General features: G+C 38.2%; 1 protein-coding gene across 2 annotated transcripts in view; it reads right to left on the reverse strand.

The window, feature by feature from the left end:
- The window catches only part of kiaa0586 (KIAA0586 ortholog), a 524067-nt gene that overhangs the window by 230705 nt on the left and 267383 nt on the right, over positions 1-25979 (reverse strand). For both annotated transcript variants that reach the window (XM_059957145.1, XM_059957155.1), the window contains 3 exons: positions 21707-21967; positions 5089-5275; positions 3164-3364 (listed from right to left, as the gene is read on the reverse strand). In XM_059957145.1, the coding sequence (XP_059813128.1) occupies positions 3164-3364; positions 5089-5275; positions 21707-21967 (649 nt within the window). The remainder of the gene's footprint in view (positions 1-3163; positions 3365-5088; positions 5276-21706; positions 21968-25979) is intronic.

Here is a 25979-nt window from a genome sequence, read left to right on the forward strand (position 1 = left end):
CAGTACAAACATTTAAAAATGCAAACATTTCTTACTCAAATTCCTGCCATTAGTATTTAATTTGATACTTTAACACATCTTTGCTTTTATTTTTTTATTTAAAACTTCAATTGCTTTTAATACCCTTCATGAATTTCATGTGTACACACAGGGAGCCTCTGTATTAATGCTTAAGACTAAAGTTCAATGGCTCTTCAATGAAGCTCAGCAGCAGGATGGCTGAATGACCTTCAATGGCACAGCATTATCTGGAACCAGTAACACTTTACCAGTGCACTTAATGAGGGCAATGCCTCAAAAGGGTTTTCTCAAATATTCTGCACTTTATCTTATTTTTCTAAAGAAGATAAACAGTGTGCCAAAATGCCACATGGGTTGTTTTCCACATCTCAAAACAACTTTTGAATTGTGTTACCATCGGGATTAGCGAGAATGATTTGATTGCATTTCAGCAGAAGTTCAAGAGAGCTGGAAGCATCTGAACTACACAATCTAACAGACCAAATGATGATCAAACATGCCAGTGTTTACCCACATTTGAAAAAGTAACTATAGTTGAAAATATACATGAAAAGGGAATTATAAATCTGTGGCTGCTTTAGATCTTCAATGCAAAGTTGTTACAATAATTTCTGGTAAAGTGTTTAAAATTCTACATTGAAACATAATATTAACACTCAAAGTAGTAAGCATCAATAAATCACCTTGTCATCAGATGCCTGCAGTCACTGACCAATAGAAATATATTTTTTAATCTCCTTTTCTCTTCAGTGCTGCTTTCAATTATTTCCTGCATCCCCTTTTAACTTATTTTGTCCTATTCAGTACATTCTGTCCCTGATATAAAATTTATGTTGATCTAATTAATTTACAATTTCCTTTTCCAGATCCCTGTCCCCACATTGTTGTTCTTCTTTTAACTACACTGGACAGCAAATATTTTCAGACCGCTTGAAGATGTACACCAAATATAATTTCAGACTAATTGCATCACGTAGGAATTTGGAGAAATAAGAAATTAACTATTTTTGAATATAATACGTTTAATTGCACAATGATACTGGTGCTTTGTAATAGCTTAACAAAGTTAAAATATTTTGTTGATGATTTTCTTTTGTACTCAGTGTCTAAGATTTCTTGCTTTAGTGTCTAACAATAATCAGTCAGTACTGATGGATTCCAGTTAGCCTGATGCCAATTCTCTATGACCATAATGTTCTGGCAAAACTTTTCACCATGCTCGTCACTGATAGTGCCAAGGTTTCCAGAGAAGAAGTCTCAATGGGAATGCATTAATTAATCTTTATTGACATGTTGCACTTCATGGTTTTGTATGCTTGAAGCATGTTGTCAATCAGCTGCATGTAGCTTGGTGCTCTGTAGTTGCAAAAAAAATCTTCTGCATCATCCTTGAATGCCTTTTCTCCAGTTCCACCAGAAGACCTTTGAATTGCCTGACACTGATGACCTGTTTGTTTTGTGGACCAACAAAATGTCTTCTTTAATCTTGGCATCAGTTATTCTGGGAAACATCTGTCTCAAATACTGGAATCCTTCACAGAAATGTTTGTGCCTGGTAACAGAAGATTCCATCCTTGCAGTCTTGACCCCAGTAATTCTGCTTTTGCCTTTGACAAACCCAAGTCTCTGACCAGATTATTTAACTCAGATTGAGTTATCAGATGAGGCTCATTCAACATAAATGTTCAAAATCTGTGTCATTTTCCATTCCTGGCTCATGCATCATGACAACTTGGTCTGCCTCCTCTAGACTCCATGTCTGGTGGCTTCAGTACTGGAAGATTATCATCGTGCGGCACATGTCTCATGGCTGAAGGGACACTGGGGTATTCAATAAATTTCTTGTTTTTGGCAGAGAAACCAGACTCACTGGTCAGACAGAAGTAGCTGTCTGTCACGTGATTCTTCTGCTCTCGTCAGATCTTTGGGGCAATGAAGGGCATTGACTTCCGAGTTCTGGCCAAGCTCTTGGATCGACAGCGCATGTTGCCCAACAAATGTGACTTTCTAAAACCAGCCCTGCCATGTGGCATCCACCCTGCTTAAGTATGCCTGGACAAGATAGATAACGTTTCAGTTTACATTGTGAACAATATTTTAATTGACTTTAATTATGAATTGAACAAATATAGGTGATATTTTTTAAAATTGCGTGATAAGGAAATTTCATGGCAATTTTCATGATCAGCAGTCCAAATTTCATAAAATACACCTGAAAGTATTCAGGAAGCAAAATCTTTGTTGTCCAATGTTATGAATGAAATCTACATTAACAGTCCTAGTCCCAAATTAAACACAAGCAAGAGATGAAAACTTAAGTATAATTCATTAATTTCTTAACTCCTAACTTCTTTATTGATTAGTTTATTATACACTCAGTAGCCATTTTATTAGGTATTCCCTGCACCTAATAAAGTGGCCACTGAATGTTCATGGTCTTCTGCTGTTGTAGCCCATCCACTTCAAGGTTCGACGTGATGTGCATTCAGAGATGCTCTTCTGCAAATCACTGTTGTAACACATGGTGGCTATTTGAGTTACTATTGCCGTTCTGTCAGCTTGAACCAGTCTGACCATTCTCCTCTGATCTCCTTCATTAACATAGCATTTTCACTACAGAATTGTTGCTCACTGGATCTTTCTCCAAGGCAATAGCCATTGGGACCAGAAGATGCCCTTCAAATGGCCCAGAAGCTAGAGATTTTTGTTCTTAAAAATCCCAAGAGATCTGCAGTTTCTGAGACACTCAAACCTGGCATCTGATCATTTCATGGTCAAAGTCACTTAGATCACATTTCTTCCCTATTATGATGTTTGGTTTGAACAACACCTGAACCTCTTGATGGCATCTGCATGTTTTTATGCATTGAGATGGCTGCCACATGACTGGCTGATTAGATATTTGGATTAACCAGTGGGTGTACAGGTGTACCTGATAAAGTGGCCACTAAGTGTATGCTTCTCAGAGATTCAATAAAGCAACAGTTTATCGTTTACAATTCACCTTTTTAACATACTTGAGGATATATACAGTATCTAAGTACACAGTGATTTCTAGTAAAAATGCAAAAGGCAGCACAATCTAGATCTTCACATTTTGAAATAATAATCTAGAGTAGTCATTGTTTAATTTTGAACATACCTAAGGCAATTGCCATTGGGACAAGATGCCCTTCAACTGGGCCTGAAATGATGGATCCAGACGTTATCTGATGAGATGGACTAAAAAGATACTGGTCGCTCTGAAAATGTGAAGCAGGAGGCTGCTGCCTTATTGGGAGAAATAAGTCTGGCTTGAATACAGAGGGAATAGTTTGTGTTCTTGCAGATTTCACCTTGATACCTATTAAAATAAAATCAAAACAGGTAAGAAACTTCTGTAGTAACTACAGTACATTATTTAAATAATTCCTTACAAAAGGCATGGGTGTTCATTCATTAAATACTTGACTATTATTCCAAAAACAGTTTTCTGAATGAAGTGCCCTATCCCAGATGTCATATGTGCAGTTTCACACTAAGCAAAATACTAGCATTCCTAATTTATTCATATATGAAGAGTAAATGTTTGAAGTCATTTTAATTTTCCCATTTTTCCCATTAATTACCATTATGACTGAAGATTTGAACACTCATTTAAGAATGTTACTATTATTTTCATTTATTTCTATAGAATCAATGGTCAGATTGTACTGATCAGACCCTAAGCTGATTATGGACCAGAAAATTTTGGACTTGTTTGGCCAAACGTGCAAGGCTGAGTCAGAAGATGACATGGCTCCTTCGCTGGAGTCAATGTGGGTCACAGTGATGGAATGGTGAAAAAAGATATTACAACAAGGAACATTAACATGAGGATGACAACTCCATTCATTTAATTGGAGTCACTGACTGTATGGGAAAAGGCAAGGGAAGTTATGAAGTGAGCATTTTAATTATATTACACTACTTTAAGGTTTTCAGTTGCATTGCTGTATTAATTACATCTTCTGAAACTTAAGTTTTGTTTTTAAGTTATAATGTCTGCCTGGCAGGATGTTTGGGGGCAGGGGCTCAGGATAAAATACTTGAGACCTGCAAACTGCTTGGAGTCTATCCAGCTTTTCAAATGGAGGGTCGAATTTTCTAACTCTCCATATCCAGAAAATGTAAATATGGTGAGCAGGCAGTGAGCCTGGGCAACAGGGAGATCCAGCCCATTTCACTTGAAAATAGACATAGAAAATGCTACATTTCTCAGCAGTTGCAATAAGAATAGTATGTTGAACTAGTTTTGGTGATTCCTCCACTAATGAATTGCTACACAACATAAGAAAGCATGCTTGATCTAATAATAATCTATTCCACATTTCCTTTAACAGTCTGCTTCTGGTGAGATTCTAAATACACTGTTTTGTTTTTTTAATTATACATACATAAAAGCAATTTCCTGTTGTTATTGGTAGAAGCCTTATTTTGAGCCTTACATTTTCCTTCAACCTTAAAATGACAAGAAATAATCCTGATTGATGCATTTGCACGGTAGAGTTTTACTCACTCTTCCTTTCCTCCATGATTCTTCACAAGAGGATTCAATTGATAAAAATTCTCAAAAAGAACAACCCAAGCATACATAAATTACTTTTAAAATACAAAATGAATTGTACTATAATAGATGACATGAATCTCAGCAACATTTGGAAAGCGTGCATCCATTTGTGTTTCCCTTGAAGTGAACTTGGTAATTTTTTTCTCCCCAGAACATAAATATGTACATGATTAGGGGAAAAATGAATAAATTACTGCAGACATCCTCATGTATTTCTAAGCCATTCATTGTTGCTGTAATTAAACACATCTGGTAATGACCTACTTACTGGTAAATCAGCATCATTATCGTCTCTTCATTTAATTAAATGCAGATTCAAATTGGAGTGAGAATCAGAATGAAATGTGCAAGTCCTGCCTGAATGATTAAACAAAACCAGATTTGCAAGACATTTGCTAAAGCCACATAGCAGAACAAATCTGAGAAACAATGTCATTCTAAAACATCAAACGTATTTTAAATTAGAACAAATCACTCACCCTTAGTATTCTCAATTATTTTAGGCCTCTGCATTTTGGATTTAGGGACTGGAGAATTCACCCTTAAATATGGCCCTTTTTTGTATGTACTGCGATGCCCCTGATAAAGTGCCTTTCCATATACTTTTTGGAGGTAATCTTCACCTTTTAACACTGGGGTAGGTGGCATAATCCCATCCATAGATATCTGCATTAGAAAATACAAAACTAGCTTTGTGCATGATTGTTAATTTCCAAGGGTAATTATTCACAAAAGTCATAAACAATTATCTATTCTGCTCCTCGCCAATATTTCTAGAAATGTGAATCTGAGGGTGGGCAAATGCAAAGGAGACAGATACATCTGTTTAGTGATGTAGGTGCAGAGCACCTGTTGAATTTTTGTCTTCAAATTATGCAGTTATTTTACTCTGCAATCATCATAAATAATGTTGGCTACTCACAAACCTGCAGATAAATTATTATGTGGAAGAAGGATAATTACCAGCTCCGTCACTCTCTACCAGCTGCATCAAAGGTTGAGAAAAATAGTCAGAAAGAGGACAGCAGTTGTAGAAAGCAGAAAGAATGGTTGTTTGGCTTCAAGGCAAAGACGTGACTGTCATTCCCGCCACAAACTCCTTCAACTGCTTTTTTTTTTGGTTCTGCTGGACTAAATTCAAATATTAGTACTCTGGAGTTAGAAAATACTGCTTCTCTTTGTCATTAAAGCTGTTTTCAGTTAGAAATACCCCTTTGAAGCTTTCCTACAATGCTTGCCCCACCTCTTCTTCTCTCTGCAGCCTCAAACACACCTTTTCCCATCATTTTTCCAGTTGAAGAAAGGGTCATTTGACCTGAATCATTCATTGTTTTACTCTCTCCACAGATGTTGCCTGAACTGCTAACTACTTCCAGCACTTGGTGTTTTCTGCCTTTAATTTATTTACTTATTCAGTTATCATTCTACTATTCTTACCTCTTCACACACTAGGTATCTATATTGATTTAAGGAGCAGAGTGCAGGATATTGAAGTTTGCTAACAAAACAAAATAGGTGGGAGGTCATGCTATGATAAGGATATCCTGATTTTGCTACAGATATAATAGATTAAGTGAATGGACAAAAACAGAGTAAACAGAGTTTAATGGCAACACGAGTGAATCTACAGATGCTGGAAAAAGGATATGTAACTATAATACCGGGTCTGGGTTAATGTGTGGTCCAAAAGTTTCAGGGCCGAAAAAATAGTAGGTTGGGAGCAGAGAGGGAGGCTCTCGCTGAACTCCTGTCGGAGAAAAGATCTGAACTTCTTCAGTGTAGGCATCACTGGAAGAGGCTTCGCAGTAGTGAATTCAAAGGCAACACAAGTGAATCTGCAGATGCATTAAACAGAGTTTAATGTTGGAAAGTCATGCATTTTGGTAAAAGGAATCAAAATGGAGGGAATCAGCAAATCAGTGGAGTACAAAGCCATTTAAGTGTTCCTATATACGAAACCTAAGTTAGCATACAGATCAAGTGAGTAATTAAGAAGGAAAATGGGATATTCTCTTTTATAGGGAAGGACAATAATAAAGAAACATTGTTACAATTGTAAAGGGTAATGGAGATGATGCACTTGGAGAACTGTGTACAGTTTTGGTCTTCATACTTAATGTAAGATAGACGAGCAATGGAGACAGTGTAAGAGAATTACGAGATTTGCTATGTTAACTTCTGGAATGAACAGACTGAGGGATGACTAAAAATGTTAGACCTGTAATTTGCTTTTAGAGAAAATGAGGAGCCAACTTATCCTAAGGGATCCTAAGGGGGCATGACAAGGTGGCTGTTTCCACTAATGGAAGAGTTCTAAACAAGGGGCATAGCTCCAAGATAAGGGGGAAGTCATTTGAAATGGAGAAGCACAAGAAGTTCTTATCACAGAGCTTGATAAATTTCTGCAATTCTCTTCTCCAAAATGTTGTGGTGACAAGAAAATTGGAGGTATAGAAGGAAGAGGTTGATAAATGTTGAATGATCATTAATTGACGGCTATGTAGAACTAGCAGAATTGCACATGATATGAGGCGGATTATTAACGATCATATTAATGGGTATGACAGATATTGACGTACCCCATGAACGTAGTCTGCTCTTACCTTCTGTGAATGAACAATTTAGAGTGGGAGACTTTGTCTCAAAAGACTTCAGCAAGAATAGGCGGAGACTCTAAAGGTTCCAGTAAGTGTTTTTCTTTCTCTTTTTGTACATAGCTAATGTGTTGAGGATGTACCCAGGGTTAATGCTAATGCATTGAGGATGTACCCAGGGTTAACGCTATGTTCTTTCTGTAAGATGTAGGAACTCTGGAAGACCTCCAATCTCCCTGATAACTACATCTGCAAGAAGTGCACTCAGCTGCAGTTCCTTAGAGAAAGTGTTAAGGAAGTGGAGCTGCAAATGGTTGACCTTTGGTTCATACAGGAAATTGAGGAGCTGGCAGACAGGAGCTACAGGGCGGTAGTCACATAAGTTGCAGGAGGCAGGTAGCTGGGTTACTGTCAGTAGAGGGAAAGGGAATAGGCAGCCAGTGCAGAGTATCCCTGTGGCCATTCCCCTCAATAATAAGTATACAGCACAGGATATTTTTTGTTGGGGGGGGGGTGGAAGAGTCTGGCTCAGTGACTCAGAAAGGAAAGGGGGAGAAGAGGAGTGCAGTCATGATAGGAGATTCCATAGTGAGAGAAGTGGACAGCAGATTCTGTAGATGTGAAAGAGACACCCGGATAGCATGTTGCCTCCCACGTGCCAGGGTCAGGGATATCTCAGAAAAGGTCCACAGCATACAAAAGGGAGAGGGTGTACAGCCAGAAGTCGTGGCATATATTGGTAGCAGTGACATACTGTAGGTAGGAAAAAAGATAAGGTCTGGAAGGGTGAATATAGGGAGTTAGGTAGATAGCTAAACAGCAGGACTTCAAGCGTAATAATCTCTGGATTGCTGCCTGTGACAGCACCAGTGAGGTTAAGAGAATAGAATGATTTGGCAAAAGAATGCTTAGCTGAGGAACTGCTGCAGAGGGAAGGGTTTCAGATTTCTGGGTCATTGGCATCTCTTCCAGGGAAGGTACGACTTGTACAAAAAGAACAGGTTACACCTGAACTCCAGAGGTACCAATATCCTTGCAGGTAGATAAGCTAGAGCTGTTGGGGAGGACTTAAACTAATTTGGCAGAGGGATGGGAATCGGACTGATGGAGCTGTAGATGTAGTGTGTAGTGAGATAGGGCAAAATTGTAATCAGTGTAACACATTTAAGTGTAACATGGAGACAAAATCGAAAAGGGCGATGAAAACAAGACTGAAAGTGCGAAATTTGAATGCATGTCAATTATGGAATAAGGTAAATGATCTTGTAGCAGTTAGAGAATGGCAGGCATGACATTGTCAGTATTATTGAGTTGTAGCTGAAAGAGGATTATAGTTAGGAGCTGAACGTCTAAGGAAACACATTGTATCGAAAGGGCAGGTATGTAAGCAGGGTGGGTGGGTCAGTTGGTAAAACATATCAATTCTTTAGAAACAAGTGACATAGGCTCGTAAGATGTAGAATTCTAGTCCACAGAGCTAAAAACCTACAAGGATAAAAAGACCCTAATGGGAGTGATATACAGGCCTCCGAAGAGTAGCCAGGACGTGGGATACAAATTACAAGGAGAAATAGAGAAGGCATATCAAAGATCAATGTTGCGATAGCTATGGGGAATTTCAACATGCAGGTAGATTGGGAAAATCAGATTGGTGCTGGACCCCAAGAGAGAGAATCTGTAAAATTCCTACAAGATAGCTTTTTAGAGCAGCTTGTTGAGCCCTCTAGAGGAATTCTGTATTTGGTGTTCTTTCAATAGTGATCTTTCAAGAATCACAAGATTCTGAAATGGTTCTGTTGAACTGGGAAATTGCAAATAGCACCCCAGTTTTTAAGAAGGTTGGGAGGCAGAAAAAATAGGAAAATATAGGCCAGACAGCCTGATTTCAGTGGTTGGCAAGATGTTGCCGGGGTACTTGGAGGCATATGATACACACAGCATGGTTTCCTACAGAGAAATCTTGCCTGGCAAATCCATTGGAATTCTTTGAGGAAATAACAGATAAGATAGACAAAGGAGAATTAGTGGATGCTGTTTTTGAGTATTGTAAGCAGTTTTGGGACCCTTATCTATGAAAATATGTGTTGGCACTGGAAAGGGCCAATAGGAGATTGATGAGAATGATTTCAACAATTAAGGGATTAATGTATGAGGAGCATTTGATGGGTCTGTGCCTGTACTCGCTGGAGTTTAAAAGAATGAGGGGAATCTCATTGAAACCTATTGAATATTGAAAAGTCTAGATAGAGTGAATGTGGAGAGGATGTTTGCCACAGTGGGGAGTCTAGGACCATAGGGCACAGCCTCAAAATAGAGAAAAGTCCATTTAGAACAGAAATGAGGAGGAATTTCTTAAACCAGAAGACAGTGAATCTGTGGAATTCATGGCCTGCAACAGCTGTGGAGGCCAAAGTCATTGGGTATGTTTAAAGCAGAGGTTGGTAGGATCTTGATTAGTCAGGGCATCAAAGGTCATGGGGAGGAGGCAGGAGAATGGGATTGAGAGGGATAATAAATCAGCCACGATAAAATGGTGGGGCAGACACAACTGGCCAAATGCTCTAATCTGATCCTATGTCTTACGGTCCAATAGTCTTCTTAAGTTCTTGCACTTACTTTGGATAACATAAAAATGCAATATTCCAAAGCAATTTAAAATGGAAATTCCATCTTAATCTGTGTCTCTATATCAAATTCATCATTCAAAAGAATTCTCCATATTTTTACACCATACTCCTTACTCTAACATGTTATTTGCTGCTTATATGCAACACCAGCATTAATGTTAAGTACTCAGAAGATTTAATAAATCTCTGAAATATAGGTTTGAAATACCATATTAACTGAATGTATGAAATATGCAAGTGAATAATAAAATGGAAATGGAATTTGATCTGCTTCATTAATTATATTGCTTGCACTCAGGATTGGATATCAGCTCTGAGTCCCATAACCTACGGCCTAGTGTCACTGATCAGTACACAGACTTCCACTACATTGGCCAGTTATATATATATATACATATATATATATATGTTCTGTGGTATTTAATTAAATAGTGTCCCACAGCATGTCCACTGTATTCACACAGGGACCGTCCAAAATCTTATTAAGTGTTCATAACTTTTCATCTATTCAGCCTAACTACTATTTTCCTATTATGGTCATATCCAGCATGGGGGAAAAAGTCCATTTGGAGCTATTGCAGGAATAGGGCTGAGTTCTTCAGCAGCTTCACTGCTCATCCATTCCCATATTGATCGTTTTAGTCCTCTTATTTAATAAAAGATATTCTAGCAATGGAGTAGAAAGTCCAGAGCTGTATGCAATAAGCCACCTGTGGCCTTACATGGATCCTATGTTATTCCCCAGGAAAATATCTTTAATTTTATACTCAAACCCTGTTGTAATAAAGGCCATTTCAACAGCATTCCAAATATTAACTTTCAGTGATCCATGCACAAGGACAAAATACTCAACTTTTCTTATAAAATAAATAACCTTATACTTTCTGGGCTATTGATGCCAGAGTAACTGCTCTGTGGTCCCCCATATTTTTCTTTCTTCTTTCTGAAATTGTGGGGGTATTTGCCACTTTCCAAACTCTGGGAACTATTCTCGCACCAATGGAATTTTGGAAAATACAACCGATACATCCACCATCTTCATTGCCATACCATTCAAAATCTCAAGTTGCAGATCTTCATTTCCTGTGCACTTATTAGCTTTGTATTCCACTACTTTATCCAGTACTTTTTTTTACTAGTTGTTCTATCTAAACATGCTATTCTAGTATTTCTCTGGAGACATTCTCTATTATTTCTGGGAGATATTTTTGTTTCACAAAGCCTTGTACAACTTTGTTTAGTTTCTCTGCCATTTCTTTATTCCCCAATACCTGTCTCAGTCCAAAGGATACACACTCCGTTTTGAAATATCTCCGGAAGCCTTTACCATCCATTCTTATGCTTCTTGCCAGATTACTCTCAACACTTCACTTTCCTTTTTCTTCTTAAAGACAGCATATTACAGAACTAAATTCTAAAATTTCCTCCATTTGCAGGTTTTCTATTTGGCAACACTCTAAGCCTTCTCTTTTTATTTTAATAGTATATTTATCTTATTAGCCACAGATAATCTACTTTTCTTGTTCAGTTTTATTGTATCTTAAGGGAATATGTATTAGTTGCAAACCACATGATGATGCTTTAAATAGTAGTCATTGCACGTAATCCACCAGGGCCAATTCATCCTTCAACTCAGTAGGTCCTAGCTTTGTTTAACTGAAGGCCAAACCAACAACACGGGATAATTATTTCAAGAATTAGCTCAGATTTGTGCACTTACTATGGTACCAAAAGATTGTGGTGGACCTGCTTAATCTACTTGTCTCTATTAGATGTATATCCAGACCAATTTGTAACAGTTTTTTCCAAATCCCCATTATCTGTGCTAAATATTTATGCAATAATGTCACTTTCAACTTAATACTTTCATTTACATTTCATTCATACTAACATTTGTTCCTACAATTGATATATTTAAAATCTTTTACAAAATGAAAAGTTCAATAAATTTCAACTTTTTGAGAGCTTCATTCAGGCTGCCTTTGTCCACCTTGGCTGAGTGCACAGTCATAGTATCACACAGTGCAAAAACTGCATCTGTATCCCAACATAAGAGCGCTGGCCATCAATCATGCATCTACAACGTTTGTACACTAATCCTACATTTCGTCTCAAATCCCACCCCACTTCTCCATCGCACCACAATCTATAATAGAAAATTAACTTATTAATTAGCACAACTTACTAAAATGATTTCAGATGACAGCAAAACTGAATTTTGAACATTTCAGTATACATAGGTAATGGATAACGAGGTAGTTCAAATCCAAAAGTTTCAGTACACTCAGGAAACGTTACATTCAGACTGGACAAAGCAGCTAAGCCTTTAATGAAGTATTCCAAATATTAAAAATTTGTATTTTTAACTATTGTTTATTTTTAAAGGTAAGCCATGCACTAATACACTTCCAAGTATTGTAGCTAATGAAGTTGAAAAGGCTGGATGTCAGGAACTCAGGGCTCAGGTTCAGGTCCACTAGGGACTCTACGAGCATCAATTACAGATTCAGGGGTTTCAGAATAGCAAATCAGTGCAAATAAGCCAATGGTCTTCAGAACTGGTAGACCATCCTAAGATTTTACAGAGCCACAGTTGATGGCAGTTACCTGACCACTGACTGGTCATTATCATTATAACTGTGGAGGTTCAGGTTAGAAGAGGTCAGTTTGGTGAGACACTTAGTGGTCACTGAGTAGGTGACTTGCACTCCCTACATTAATCAAACCAGCCCCTTGCCAAGTTGCCACGTTCCCGTTGGAACTCAGCATATCACCATAATTTTTGTATCATCCTGTCACTAGGATATCGTCCATTCACACCATTCCAGTCAGTCTGGACATTCGACAATCAGACAGGTATGGAACTCATTGTCCTATTCTTTAGCATCTACTATTTTGTTCTTTAATTATCACTATAATTACAATGATGTTTTCTGGTAATGCCAGTTACGTTGGATTCTATGACTGATTTTGGTTCCTTTAATAGTATGCTTGTACATACTAAAGCTGTAAGTTGTACAGAGATTTTTATTAAAATAAATCACCATTTTCATTTTCCTAGTTACAACATTTACAAACTTATATTGTACATTAAAAAATTTGTAATAATAAGTTTTTCAGAAAGAATAAATATGCTCCTTTTTCAGAAGGAATAAATATGTTCACAATCAGTGCTGTTTATTATTGTCTTGAATGTTATAAATCAATATTTAATAATAAATAAATATTGAATAAACACATGCTACACAGCCTAAGAAGTTAAGGCGGGGCGAGGTTAAGATAATGCTAAATGGCGACTCCTTTGCTTGCATCTTCAGAAACAGCTCTATTTCCATCTTTAATATTTTTATTTTTCCCTTTCAGGGTTCTTTTGAAAACCCTGACGTGGAGTTACACACTGACTTTGGTTCTTTGCGGGAATGGGACCTACGCTCGGGGTTCCATAACTGGCCATTGTTTGGCACACCAAGGGTTCGGCCTGAGAGTCTGGCTCAAATTCGGAAGTCTAAGATCTCAGGGGTCTGGAGTCGGGTGGATCGAGGGTCGGTGTCACGGCAGGAGACCCGTGTGTTATCGGGGGAGTCAGGATATTTGCTATGAGCCTGAAGACCTGAGATCTTTATGACATATTGACTTAATGTTTTTTTTGTTCATCTTCAATAATAATTAATAAAAAAGATTTGAAAATGAAAATGATCTTTGGGCACACAGCTCTGAAAAAGCGACATAATGGACTTCTAACATCGTAAACCAGCGAGCTGTTTTTTATGTCTCCCTGCTCACTGGTGAAAAACGGAGACGCCTTTTTCTCCCTTATTGGGGAGAGAAAGAATCTGTGGTATGTCGAATGCCGGATGAAATGCAAAGTCTTTGGGGTAACTGCAAGTCTGTGTCTTTGCTATTGCTTTACTCACAAGGAGTGCTCGATGGTGGTACCTATGCTTGCTTTTTTGCCAGTGGGGGGAGGGGGAATCGTTGCTCACTGCTGCTTATGCAAGGGAGGCGGGGGAGCTGGGGGGGACTTTGGAGTTTGTACGTTTATCTGTTGTTCATTCTTTGGGGCACTTCTCTGTTTTTGTGGATGTTTGCAAAGAAAAACTATTTCAGGATGTATATTGTATACATTTCTCTGACATTAAATTGGACCTTTGAATCTTTGAAGAAGATGGAACACTGAAATTGATGTATGCCATTAAATTACAAAAGGCCTCTTCTACAATCTAATAAGGTGACAATTAATTTGAGACTTCTATTCCATGTGCCTTTTATCTATATCCTTATATATATTTGATTAACAAATAACAGGTATCTGTTTAATCTAGATTTTAAATTAACATTGGTTGTTAATGCAAACGATACATTTCACTTATGTTTCAATGTACACATAATAAATAAACTTGAATCTTGAAATATCCATTAATATTTGTGGAAAAGTTCTCGATTACTATCATAGTCTTCAGCATGATTGCATCATTCTCAATATAATCAGGAAGAAAGCATCCCAGTGGTTTTACTTTGTTAGAATCAGTATGTCATATTTCAATAGATGTAAGGTGGAGTAAACTCTAAATGCTTGCATCACAGCCTGGTACGGAGCATCTAATGCACAGGATCACACAAGGCTGCAGAGAGCCTAAACCATCATGGGCACAACCCTCTCCATCATTGAGGTCATCTTCAAGATGTGGTGACTCAAGAAGTTGGCATTGATCATTAAGGACACTAACCATTCATGACATGCCCTCTTCTCATTACTGTTATCAGGGAGGAGGTACAGGAGTCATAAGACACACACTCAATGTTTCAGGAACAATTTAGGTTTGTCCCTTCGCCATCAGATTTCTGAACAGTTCATGAACCTATGAACACTACCTTATTATTCATTTTTGCGTTTTTTGTGATCTATGTATTTTTATGCTGTTGCACTGTATTGCAATTGTGAAACAACAAATTTCAAGTCATATGACAGTTATAATAATCTAATTCTAGTTATGTGTCTGTTACTATTTGCTTGACTACGTGATTTACTTTTCTTTACTTTTGGTTCTTTGTGTTGCCATGGTTGCTGTTACAATTTCATTTGCAAAGGATAATTATCTTGTCTTCTTTAAACATTGATGACGCCTGTGCCCTGCTGTAAATGCAGCCTAAACTACCAGCAAGACACTAAGGAACTGCTTGCACTGCAGTTAAAATTACTTAGATAATAACCAGCAAGAGGCAGGTCAGGTAATGTAGCCCCATATTTCTTCCTCATCGGAGGAAGAATCTGGCTAATGAGACCAAGAAAACATGACTACATAAGTGGGATGTAGGAAGATAATCACACTATTGTGGATTCAGTGCACAAGATCTGTAAAAACGAGTGCAATGGCACATTCTGGGTCTGTGACAATAAAAAAACAATTTACCCTTAGAGGTAAGATAGATGTTAGAGATGGGACTCTAATATCACCTAGTTACATTCATTCAGCACTCATCCTTGTGAACTCAAGTCAGCAACAAGTGCAAAACGATAACTAACCCTCTTACCTCAACAATCTGACTCACCCAGAGACAATAATAATGATTCTTCAGAATCATTACAGGCCACCAAACAGTACTGGCTAACAAACAGTAGCCAGTATGTGAGCTACAAATTACAACAGGAGATAGAAAATGCATGCTAAAAGGGCAATGTTACAACAGTCATAGGGACTTCAATGTGCAGGTAGATTGGCTAAATCAGGTTGGTGCTGGGTTCCAGGAGGAGGAATTTATGGAGTGCCTATGATTCTTCAGATTCTTTATATATATTCACAATTTGAAGCATTCTGTGAGATAGAAATGAGTTGCAATTTGTAACTTGCATTTCATAAGTAAGCAAGAGCAGACTTAAGGAAAACTGTGTAAAATTTGTACTGGATAAAACGCTACTGGGCAAACTCTGTTCAGCAGAACACAGATGGTAAACCCCTGGGGTATCAAGTAATAGGATGCCACTAGAGCAGCAGCTAACGTTCTGGATGTTTTAGCAGATGTGATTAACACTGTGTATGCTAGCAAAGAAGTTGCAGCAGCCCATTAAGGTATGACTTTATTTCTATTTTATTTATTTAGAGATATAGCCTACAAGCCGCACCACCCAGCAATATACCAATTTAACCTTAGCCTAATCACAGGACAACTTACAATGACAAATTAATTTACTAACCAGTGAGGATGGGGCAGTTGGTACACAAGCAGAAGCACTGTGTAGTGAGACTGTTAGGAGGATAGGCAGATGATAGGACAAAATTGTTATCCAGTGGGAGGAGCTGTAGTTTAACAGGGGGACAAAATCAAAAAGGGTGACAGATACAGGACTGAGGTGGAATAATTGAATGCACACATTATATGGAATAAGGAAGAGGATCTCATTGCAGAGTTAGAAATTTGTAGGTGTGACGTTGGGGAGATCACTGAGGCGTGGCTGAAAGGTTACAGTTGGGAGCTGAACATTCAAGGATACACGTTTTATCAAAAGGACAGGCAGGTGGGTGGAGGGGGTGGCGCGTCTCTGTTGGTAAAAAATGAAATCAAATAAGAAGTATAGATTCATTGTGGATAAAGTTAAGGAATGGTAAGGTAAAAGGACCCTGATGGGAGTTACATACAGGCCATCAAACAGAAGCCAATATGTGAGCTACAAATTACAACAGGAGATAGAAAATGCATGCTAAAAGGGCAATGTTACAACAGTCATAAGGACTTCAACGTGCAGGTAGATTGGCTAAATCAGGTTGGTGCTGGGTTCCAGGAGGAGGAGTTTATGGAGTGTCTATGAGATGGTTTTTTAGAGCAGCTCATGGTGGAGCTCATGAAGGAATCAGCTATTCTGGTTTGGGTGTTGTGCAATGAAACACAATTGATTGGCAATCTTAACGTAAAAGAACCTGCAGTGGAAAGTGATCATAACATGATCGAACTCACCCTGAAATATGAGAAGGAAAAGCTAAAGTCAGATGTATCAGTATTACAGTGGATTGAATGAAATTCCAGAAGCCTCAGTGAGGAGTTGGCCAGAACTGTCTGGAAAAGAACACTGGCAAGGATGACAATAGAGGAGCAACGGCTGGAATTTCTAGAAGCAATTTGGAAGACAGAAGATAAATACATCCCAGAGAGGCAGAAGTACTCTAAAGGACAGAAGAATTAACAGTGGCTAATAAAAGAAGTCAAAGACAACACAAAAGTCAAAGAGAGGGCAAATAGAGCAAAAATTAGTGGGAAGATAGAGGATTGGGAAGCTTTTCAAAACCAACAGAAAGCAACTAAGAAGTCATTAAGAAGGTAAACACAAAGTAAGAACATACAAACATAAGAAATTGGAGCAGGAGTAGGTCATCTGGCCTGTCAAGTCTGCTCTGCCATTCAATAAGATCATGGCTGATCAGGCTTTTCCCCATAACCTTTCATTCCCTAATATGGAAAAATCTATCCAACCTTGTTTTAAACATATTTACTGAGGTAGCCTCCACTGCTTCATTGGGCAGAGAATTCCACAGATTCACCACTCTCCGGGAAAAGTAGTTCCTCCTCATCTCCATCCTAAATCTACTCTTGAGGCTATGTCCCCTAGTTCTAGTCTCACCTACCAGTGGAGACAACTTTCCTGCCTCTATCTTATCTATCCTCTTCATAATTTTATATGCTTCTATAAGATCTCCTCTGATTATTTTGAATTCCAGCAAGTACAGTCCCAGGCAATTCAATCTCTCCTCATAGTCTAACCCCCTCATCTCTGGAATCAACCTGGTGAACCTCCTCCAAAGCCAGTAAGGAGACCAGAACTGCATGCAGTACTCCAGATGCAGCCTCACCAGTACTCTTTACAGCTGCATCATAACTGCCCTGCTCTTAATTTCAATCCCTTTAGCAATGACCAGCATTCCATTTACCTTCTTGACAGCCTGCCACACCTGCAAACCAACCTTTTGTGATTCATGCACAAGCACTCCCAAGCCCCTCTGCACAGCAGCATGCTGCAATTTTTTTACCATTTAAATAATAATCTGCTCTTTTATTTTTCCTTCTTAAGTGGATAGAAAGGATGCAGAGGAGATTTACAAGGATATTGCCTGGATTGGGGAACATGCCTTATGAGAACAGATTGCGTGAATTTGGCCTTTTCTCCTTGATGGAGGATGAGAGGTGACCCGATAGAGGTGTAAAAGATGATGAGAGGCATTGATCGTGTGGATATTCAGAGGCTACTGCCTAGGGCTAAAATGGTTAACACAAGAGGGCACAGTTTTAAGGTGTTTGGAAGTAGGTACAGAGGAGATGTCAAGGATAAGTCTTTTTACGCAGAGAATGGTGAGTGCGTGGAATGGGCTGCCTGTGATGGTGGTGGAGGCGGATATAATAGGGTCTTTTAATAGACTCTTGGATAGGTACATGGAGCTTAGAAAAATAGAGGGCTGGGGTAACACTAGGTAATTTCTAAAGTAAGTACATGTTCGGCACAGCATTGTGGGCTGAAGGGCCTGTATTGTGCTATAGGTTTTCTATATTCCTATAAAAGCAAAGATGTAATTGTTGAGACTTTATAAAGCAGTAATGAGGTCACTCTTTTAGTACTGTAAGCAGTTTTGGGCCCCCTATCTTAGAAAAAAATGTGCTGAAACTGGAGAGGATTCAAAGGAAATTCACACAAATGATTCCAGGATTGAAGAGCTTGTCACATGAAGAATATCTGATAGCTCCAGATCTGTATTCACTAGAATTCAGAAGAATAAGGGGGTGACCTCATTGAAGCCTAGCAAATAGTGAAAGGCCTTGATAGTAGGGATGTGCACACTCTATGGTGGGAGTGTCTAAGACCAGAGGGCACAGCTTCAGAATAGCGGGGCATCCTTTTAAAATGGAGATAAAGAAGAATTTCTTCTTGCGAAGTTGCGATGTATATTTAAGGCAGAGGTTGACAGATCCTTGATTGGTCAGGACATGAAGGGATACAAAGAGAAAGCAGGGATTGGGGCTGAGGAAAATTGGATCAGCCATGATGGAATGGCTGAGCAGACTCGATGGGCCAAATGGCCTAATTCTGTTCCTATATCTTATGGTCTTATACATCCCAAAGTAGTAGTAGTAGTATTCTAAAGGAAGGATAATGCAACATAGCTGACAAGGCAAGTTAAAGACAAAATAAAAGCAAAAGAGAAGGCATGTAATATAGCAAAAATTAGTGGGAAGTTGGAGAATTGGGAAGCTTCTAAAAACCAACAGAAGGCTATTAAAAAGCCATAAGGAGGGAAAAGATGAAATATGAATGGAAGCTAGCCAATAATATCAAAGAGGATGTCAAATCGCTGGAAAATGGCATTGGAGCAGTAGTAACGGAGGACAAGGAAATGGCAGACAAACTGAATAGGTACTTTGCATCAGTCTTCACTGTGGGAGATATCAGCAGTATGCCAGAAATTCAAGAGTGTCAGAAGGCAGAAGTGAGTGTCGTTGCTACTACCAGGGAAAAGGTGTTTGGGAAGCTGAAAGGTCTGAAAGTAGATAAATCACCAGGATCAGATGGACTCTACTCCAGCGTTCTGAAAAAGGTGGCTGAAAAGATTGTGGAAGCATAGAAATGATCTTCAAGAATCATTACTAATGGCAAGGTTCCAAAGGATTGGAAAATTGCAAATGTCATTCCGCTGCACAAGGTAGGTGGGAGGCAGAAGAAAGGAAGTTATTAGCCATGTTAGCCTGGCCTCACTGGCTGGGAAGATGTTGGAGTCCACTGTTGAGGGTCCGATTTCAGGGTACTTGGAGGCACATGATAAAGTAGACCAAAGTCAACATGGTTTCCTTAAGGGAAAATCTTTCCTGACAAGTTGGTTTGAATTATTTGAAGAAATAATAAGCAGAATAAACAAAGGAGAATCGGTGGATGGTGTGTACTTGGATTTTCAGAAGGCATTTGACATGGTGCTCTACGCGCCTGCTTGGCAAGAAAAGAGCCTATGGTATTTCAGGAAATATAATAGCATGGATAGAGCATTGGCTGATTGGCAGGAGGCAAAATGTGGGAATAAAGGGAACCTTTTCTGATTGGCTGCTGGTGACTAATGGTGTTGCACAGGAGTCAGTGTTGGGACTTCTTCTTTATACGTTGTATGTTAATGACTGGGATGATGGAAATGATGGCTTTATGGCCAAGTTTGCAGATGATATGAAGATAGGGGGAAGGGTAGGTAGCTGCAGAAGGACATAAACAGATTAGGAGAATGGGCATAGAATTGATAGATAGACTAGAGTGTCTGGATGTGTCTGGTCACGTACTTTGGTAGAAGGAATAAAGGTGTGAACTACTTTCAAAATGGGGAGAAATTTCAAAAATCCGAGGTGCAAAGGGACTTGGGAGTCCTTATGCCAGATGTTGGGAGTTCATTATTAAGGATGAGGTTTCGGGGTACTTGAGGCACATGATAAAATAAGCCAAAGAAGCATGGTTCCCTTATGGGGTAATCTTGCCTGACAAATCGATTGGATTTCTTTAAGGAAATAACAGACAAGATAGACAAAAGAGAGTCAGTGGATATTGGATTTTCAGAAGGCCTTTGACAAAGTACTGCACGTGAGGATGCTTAACAAGATAAGAGCCCATTGTATCACAGGAAAGAAATTAGCATGGATGAAGATTGCCTGACTGGAAGGAGACAAACAATTTCCTGTCCCACCAGACACGGCAGCACAGACACACTGGGAGTTCTTAGACAGGGACGAACTCTGTATTTATGCTATCATAGCTTCCTACTTGTTCATTCATTATCTAGCATTTTGCAGGATTAGACATGAAAAGACCACCTGACTTTGATAAGATTTGAGCTCCTATTTCCTTTACTACGGTGGATCCCAATATGCAAATACGAAGAATGACTAATGTTTACAGCTATTTTCAGCTAGGAGTGCCAATTGGACAGATTCACTTCAGGCTCATCAAGAACTTCATCATCACAGAAAACATCTAATTCTATTCACTCAATAAGATATCAGTTAACATCTGAGGGTATTGGACAAAGCAATAACTATTGTCACAAACAATGTCCTTAATGTATTATTGAAAATATTCTCCTTAACTAGATATTCCTTTAGTCAAACTGTTTCTGTGTGGCTAAAACTGATATTGATCTAACAACTTCGAACATTCTTTAGATACATGCTATCCAATCAATCCATTTAGTCAATTACTGCTCCATCAGCCCACACTTCATTGCAAATAATGTGATAGAAACTATAATAGATTGATAGCGTGATGAAGTAATAAATTTCTCATTCAATGACTATCAGCTTGGGTTCTATTAGAACATGTTGGCTTCAGAGGTGAGGTGAGAGTAATGCCAAGGAATACCTATAGAGAAACTCTAAAAATAATGAAAACAAGGGGAAATGAGGAATAGACCCCAACAACTGGAATCAAATCTCTCTCACTAAGATTGCTAAATTCAGTAAGCAGCAACTTTAGAGGGTGGCTGCTTGAATGTAGTAATCCATGCTCATGTTAAATTCAGAATTTATTCTAGCATTTTGAGTGCATTTATCTTCCAACTAAACTCTCTACAGAAAAGAGTGTGCAACTCAGGCAAATAGTAAGAGAGCATATAACAGATTATTAAAATTTTACTGTCCGCCTTAAAATTGCAACAAAACCAGTTGCAAGAATTATTCACACACATAATGCTGGTGGAACGCAGCAGGCCAGGCAGCATCTATAGGGAGAAGCTCTGTCGACGTTTCCGTTGACATATATTCATATCGCTGAATTACATTCTATTTGATTCAGGTTAAAAAAAACTTATTTTTGTAATACAATTGTATAAAATTCAAAAAGTATTTGTCATATTTGTTATAACTTTCACCTTTGACTTCTGTTCCTTCTTCTGCAACTGTGTGGCAGCCATGTTTCCCTGATTTCTATTTCCATAATCCTCCTGGAGTTGCCTCCGCACTGTTCTTGCTGTGCTTTTGGGCCCATCTACAGTTGACTCTGGTTTATTCTGTGCTTTCTCTTTTATATCTTTGTTAAATTTGATAGCTTTGACATCATGTTCTTTTCTTGCAAGACTCAATTCTTGTTGATTTGATTTACTTTGAAGATAGTTCTTCCTTGCAATTTCACCCTAAATGAGAAATAAAATATTTCTGCCTAAGAGCTGGTATACTTTTAGAATAAACATTAGGACAGAAAAATGATAAATAGTTTCATTTTTATTTCTGATATGCTTTTCCACTTTTTATCAATCACTATTTATTGATCACCCAAGGCCATACTCATGTAAATAATATCACAGCATATGAGTGGGACTACACTCAACTTCTTCATCCTCCACTTTTAAGGCATTTATCAGTTCACCAAACCTGTTGAAATTTAGGATGGGGAAATTCTTTCATAAAAACAGCCATTAGGATTCATCAGCAAATAAAATGTGTGTTGCAATTATGTCAGAATAATTATTAATACATTTATGAATATTGTTACATATGGTGCTGAATATATCCCATCACATTTACTCTTAGTGAAGGATAATTATTCAATGAAATAGAAAAAAATGATTGAAAAGCATTCTGGCTTTCAGCCCATATAAAAAAGTTTAGGATTGCCCATTGCTTTGTTAAGTCCATGCACAATCAGATATACAGAATTGCTATGATTAAATTGCTCAATGTGACAATGTAACATATACCTAGGCATTTATCCAATGAAAACAGGGTATATTTCTAATAGATGTGAAAGCAAATAACCCAAGAAATTTTCTTAATCAAGACCAGGATCCATTCAAAGTCAAATCAACTGTGCTATAAGAAGTTTACTCATCTTCCAGTATGATTCTAAAATAAGCAGTACAACTTCCTCTGCAGAAAATATATTTGAAAAATAATATGCAGCAGTATGTCAATGTTCGCATCTAATTTTCAATAAAGAATTAGTGAGAACCTAATATCAGAATTCCAAATTGCTTGTAATCAAATATATATGAACAGCTGGTGATAAAAACATCTAAAAGCAAATGAATCACGAACCCCAGTAACACCAACCAGAAGACATACATACATATATATAAAATATTTTAACACGTACACATAGCCTAATTCTTGAAAATGAAACTCCATGTTGATATTTTATTTCTATGCTACACTTCAACAAAAATATTTGTTTTAACAAATATGAATACATTTTAATAAGCTTTCAACAAAGCCTTGAATTATTTTAGAGCTAGTCTATAGTTTCTAATAATTGAGTGATGAACTCATCCTAGCCTTGAGGTTTGAAAATATCTGTAATTAATAGAAAGTATAACTACATATGATGGTGCTTTGGAGACCTCTCTGTCAAGAACAAATCAGAAAATGTCCAACCTACAGCAACTACACTCCAAAAACAAATTTGCCCAAAACATATATGGTACTTGCAATGCCATTCACTCAGCTGACAAGCTCCATTATATTATTGACTCGTTGACCAAAGCATACAATTTGATGGGACATACACTTCACAATGATAGGTTAAGTGGCCGCTACACTTTACCCAAAGTGTGTGCATAAGTTGTAAAATCCGGGGTCATCTATATGAAGGTAGAATATAAAGCAGGGATTCGCAACCTGGGGTTAACAGACCCCTGTATCAATGATAGGGGTCCATGGCATTAAAGAAGTTGTAAACCTATGGTATAAGGGGTGTATTATGGTCAGAGTGACTTGGTGCCTGATTCCCAGGTACTTTACCTGTAAGGCAAAAATTATTTATCAGCAATGCTGACCTTTAATTATAAATGTTTACAGTTAGACCCTGGACCACTTCCCATGCCTTAAGGAGCACATATCAAACATGAAAATTCAGTATTGCCTGAGGTCAATGGTTTCTTAGGAAAGGGTATTTGAAGATCAAGACCTTGTAAGAAATCTCACAGCCTATTGAGCAGTAGCAATCCTTCCCTTCCAAATATCTCAATGCACAGGGTAAACACAATCAATGCTACCATACAATATCCCCAAATTCACTGGAAAGACAAGCAAAACTGCATTTGCATCCTCTCCCAACAAACAGCTCCATCACTGAAATTCTAGTTACTCTCAAATGGCTCTGTTGGACAGGCAAACATTATTTCCTGCGGTAGGTCCTATGTCTGCCATCACTTTACATATTACCTTGGAAACACTTTCTTGGATATGGTTATTAAATTATGCCCCATCTAAGCTGCTTGCGCTAAAGCAATCCTAATCACTATTGGGGAAGTTAAAAATTCTTAGCATTCTGGCACCAAACTCCAAAAACAATCACTCTATTCTGAGCTATATCATGTGATATTACCAAGCAGATAGAAAAACAATGGTTAAAGGATGTGCTCAAAGCTTCCTTGGAGAAATGTAACAACCCTACTGAATCCTCCATACAACACACTGGAGGAACTCAGCAGGTCGGGCAGCATCCATGGAAACGAACAGCCAATGTTTCGGGCCAAGATCCTTCATCAGGACTGAAGGAGGAGGGGACCTATAAAGAAGGTGGGGGGAAGGTGGGAAGGAGAAGGCTGGAGGGTGCTGAATCCTGAGAGTCTCTAACCCACAACCAATCAAAGAGAGATGCATTTGTGATTCTATTGAGATCTTCTGGCTATGCTTAAAGTACATCAGAAACCCCAAAGCAGCAGCAAATATGCACTTCTACACAAACTGACCTCTACATACCCCCCTCACTCACATCTTGCCCCAAATATGAAAGAGTATGTATTCCCCATATTGGTCTCATTGGTCATGTCAAAAGCTAAAAACAGGAGTGGAAGTAAACGTTAATGTGAAAAGGATCCATGAAAAAACGCAGAAAGGCTAAAAGTCTTTAGTATGGATGTCATGGGAAAGAGCTCAAAAGTTCAAAATAAATTTATTATCAAAGAACAATTCATTCTCTTGTGGGTATTAATAGTGAATACAAAAAACACAACAGAATCAATGAAAGATCGCACCCAACAGGACAAAACAACCAGTGTGCAAAAGACATCAAACTGTGCAAAACAAAAACAAAGGAAAAAAATAATAATATTAAATAAATAATCAATAAATAAATATCAAGAACATGAAATAAAGAGTCCTTGAAAATGAGTCCATAGATTATGGGAACACTTCAATGAAGTTCAGAGAAGTTATTCCCACTGTGGGTAATAACTGTTCCTGAGCCTGGCGGTGTGAGCTCTGAGGCTCCTGTACCTTCTTCTTGATGGCAGCAGCGATAAGAGAACATGGACTGGAAGATGGGGGTCCCTGTTGATGGATGCTGCTTTCCTGCAACACTGGTCCATTTAAATGGGCTCAACAATGTGAGGGTTTTTATGTATCATGGACTAGGCTGTCTGTATCCACTACCTTTTGTAGGCTTTTCCATTAAGGCCATTAATGTTTCCATTCCAGGCCCTGATGCAGCCAGTCAATATAGTCTCCACCACACATCTGCAGAAATTTGTCAAAGTATTAGATGATATGCCAAATCTTCACAAACTTCTAAGAAATTAGAGGTGCTGCTGTGCTTTCTTTGTAATGGCAATTACAAACTGAACCCAGGACAGATCCTCTGAAATGATAACACCAAGGAATTTAAAGCTCACCCCCTTGTGTTCAAACATCACTCAATTAGTTTACAGTAGTGTTTAATGAGTTATGAAAGAAGCTTTAGAAAAGCTTGTGTACATCATGTCTCATGAGTCTGATTGATTGTTTTTGAGGAGGCAACTAATAAAGTGAAGACAGACTAGACATGATTTTCATGGACTTTAGATAGGCTATTGACAAGGTTCTACATGGCAGTCTAACCAAGAAGATTAAGATACAAAGGATCCAAGAGTATTAGCAAGTTGGATGTAAAATTTGCTTGGTGATAGGAGGCAAAGGATAGCAATGGATGCTTTTTTTTAAATGATTGCAAGACTGTAACAAGTGGTATACTGCAGGAGCAGGTGCATTGATAGCAAAGGCTGTTGTTTTTGGCAAGATGACGCCAATGAACCAGGGCGATGTTCTGTAGGTTACATACAAAACTTCAAAATGCACTTCTTTTGAATGACTTTCACTGCAACCTGTGGCATGTAATTTCCTTTTAAGCAAGGTACTTTTAAATCAAATTAATGATCTACAGATTTCATT

This window comes from Hypanus sabinus, chromosome 2 (genome assembly GCF_030144855.1).
Source record: "Hypanus sabinus isolate sHypSab1 chromosome 2, sHypSab1.hap1, whole genome shotgun sequence".
Lineage (NCBI taxonomy): Eukaryota > Metazoa > Chordata > Chondrichthyes > Myliobatiformes > Dasyatidae > Hypanus > Hypanus sabinus.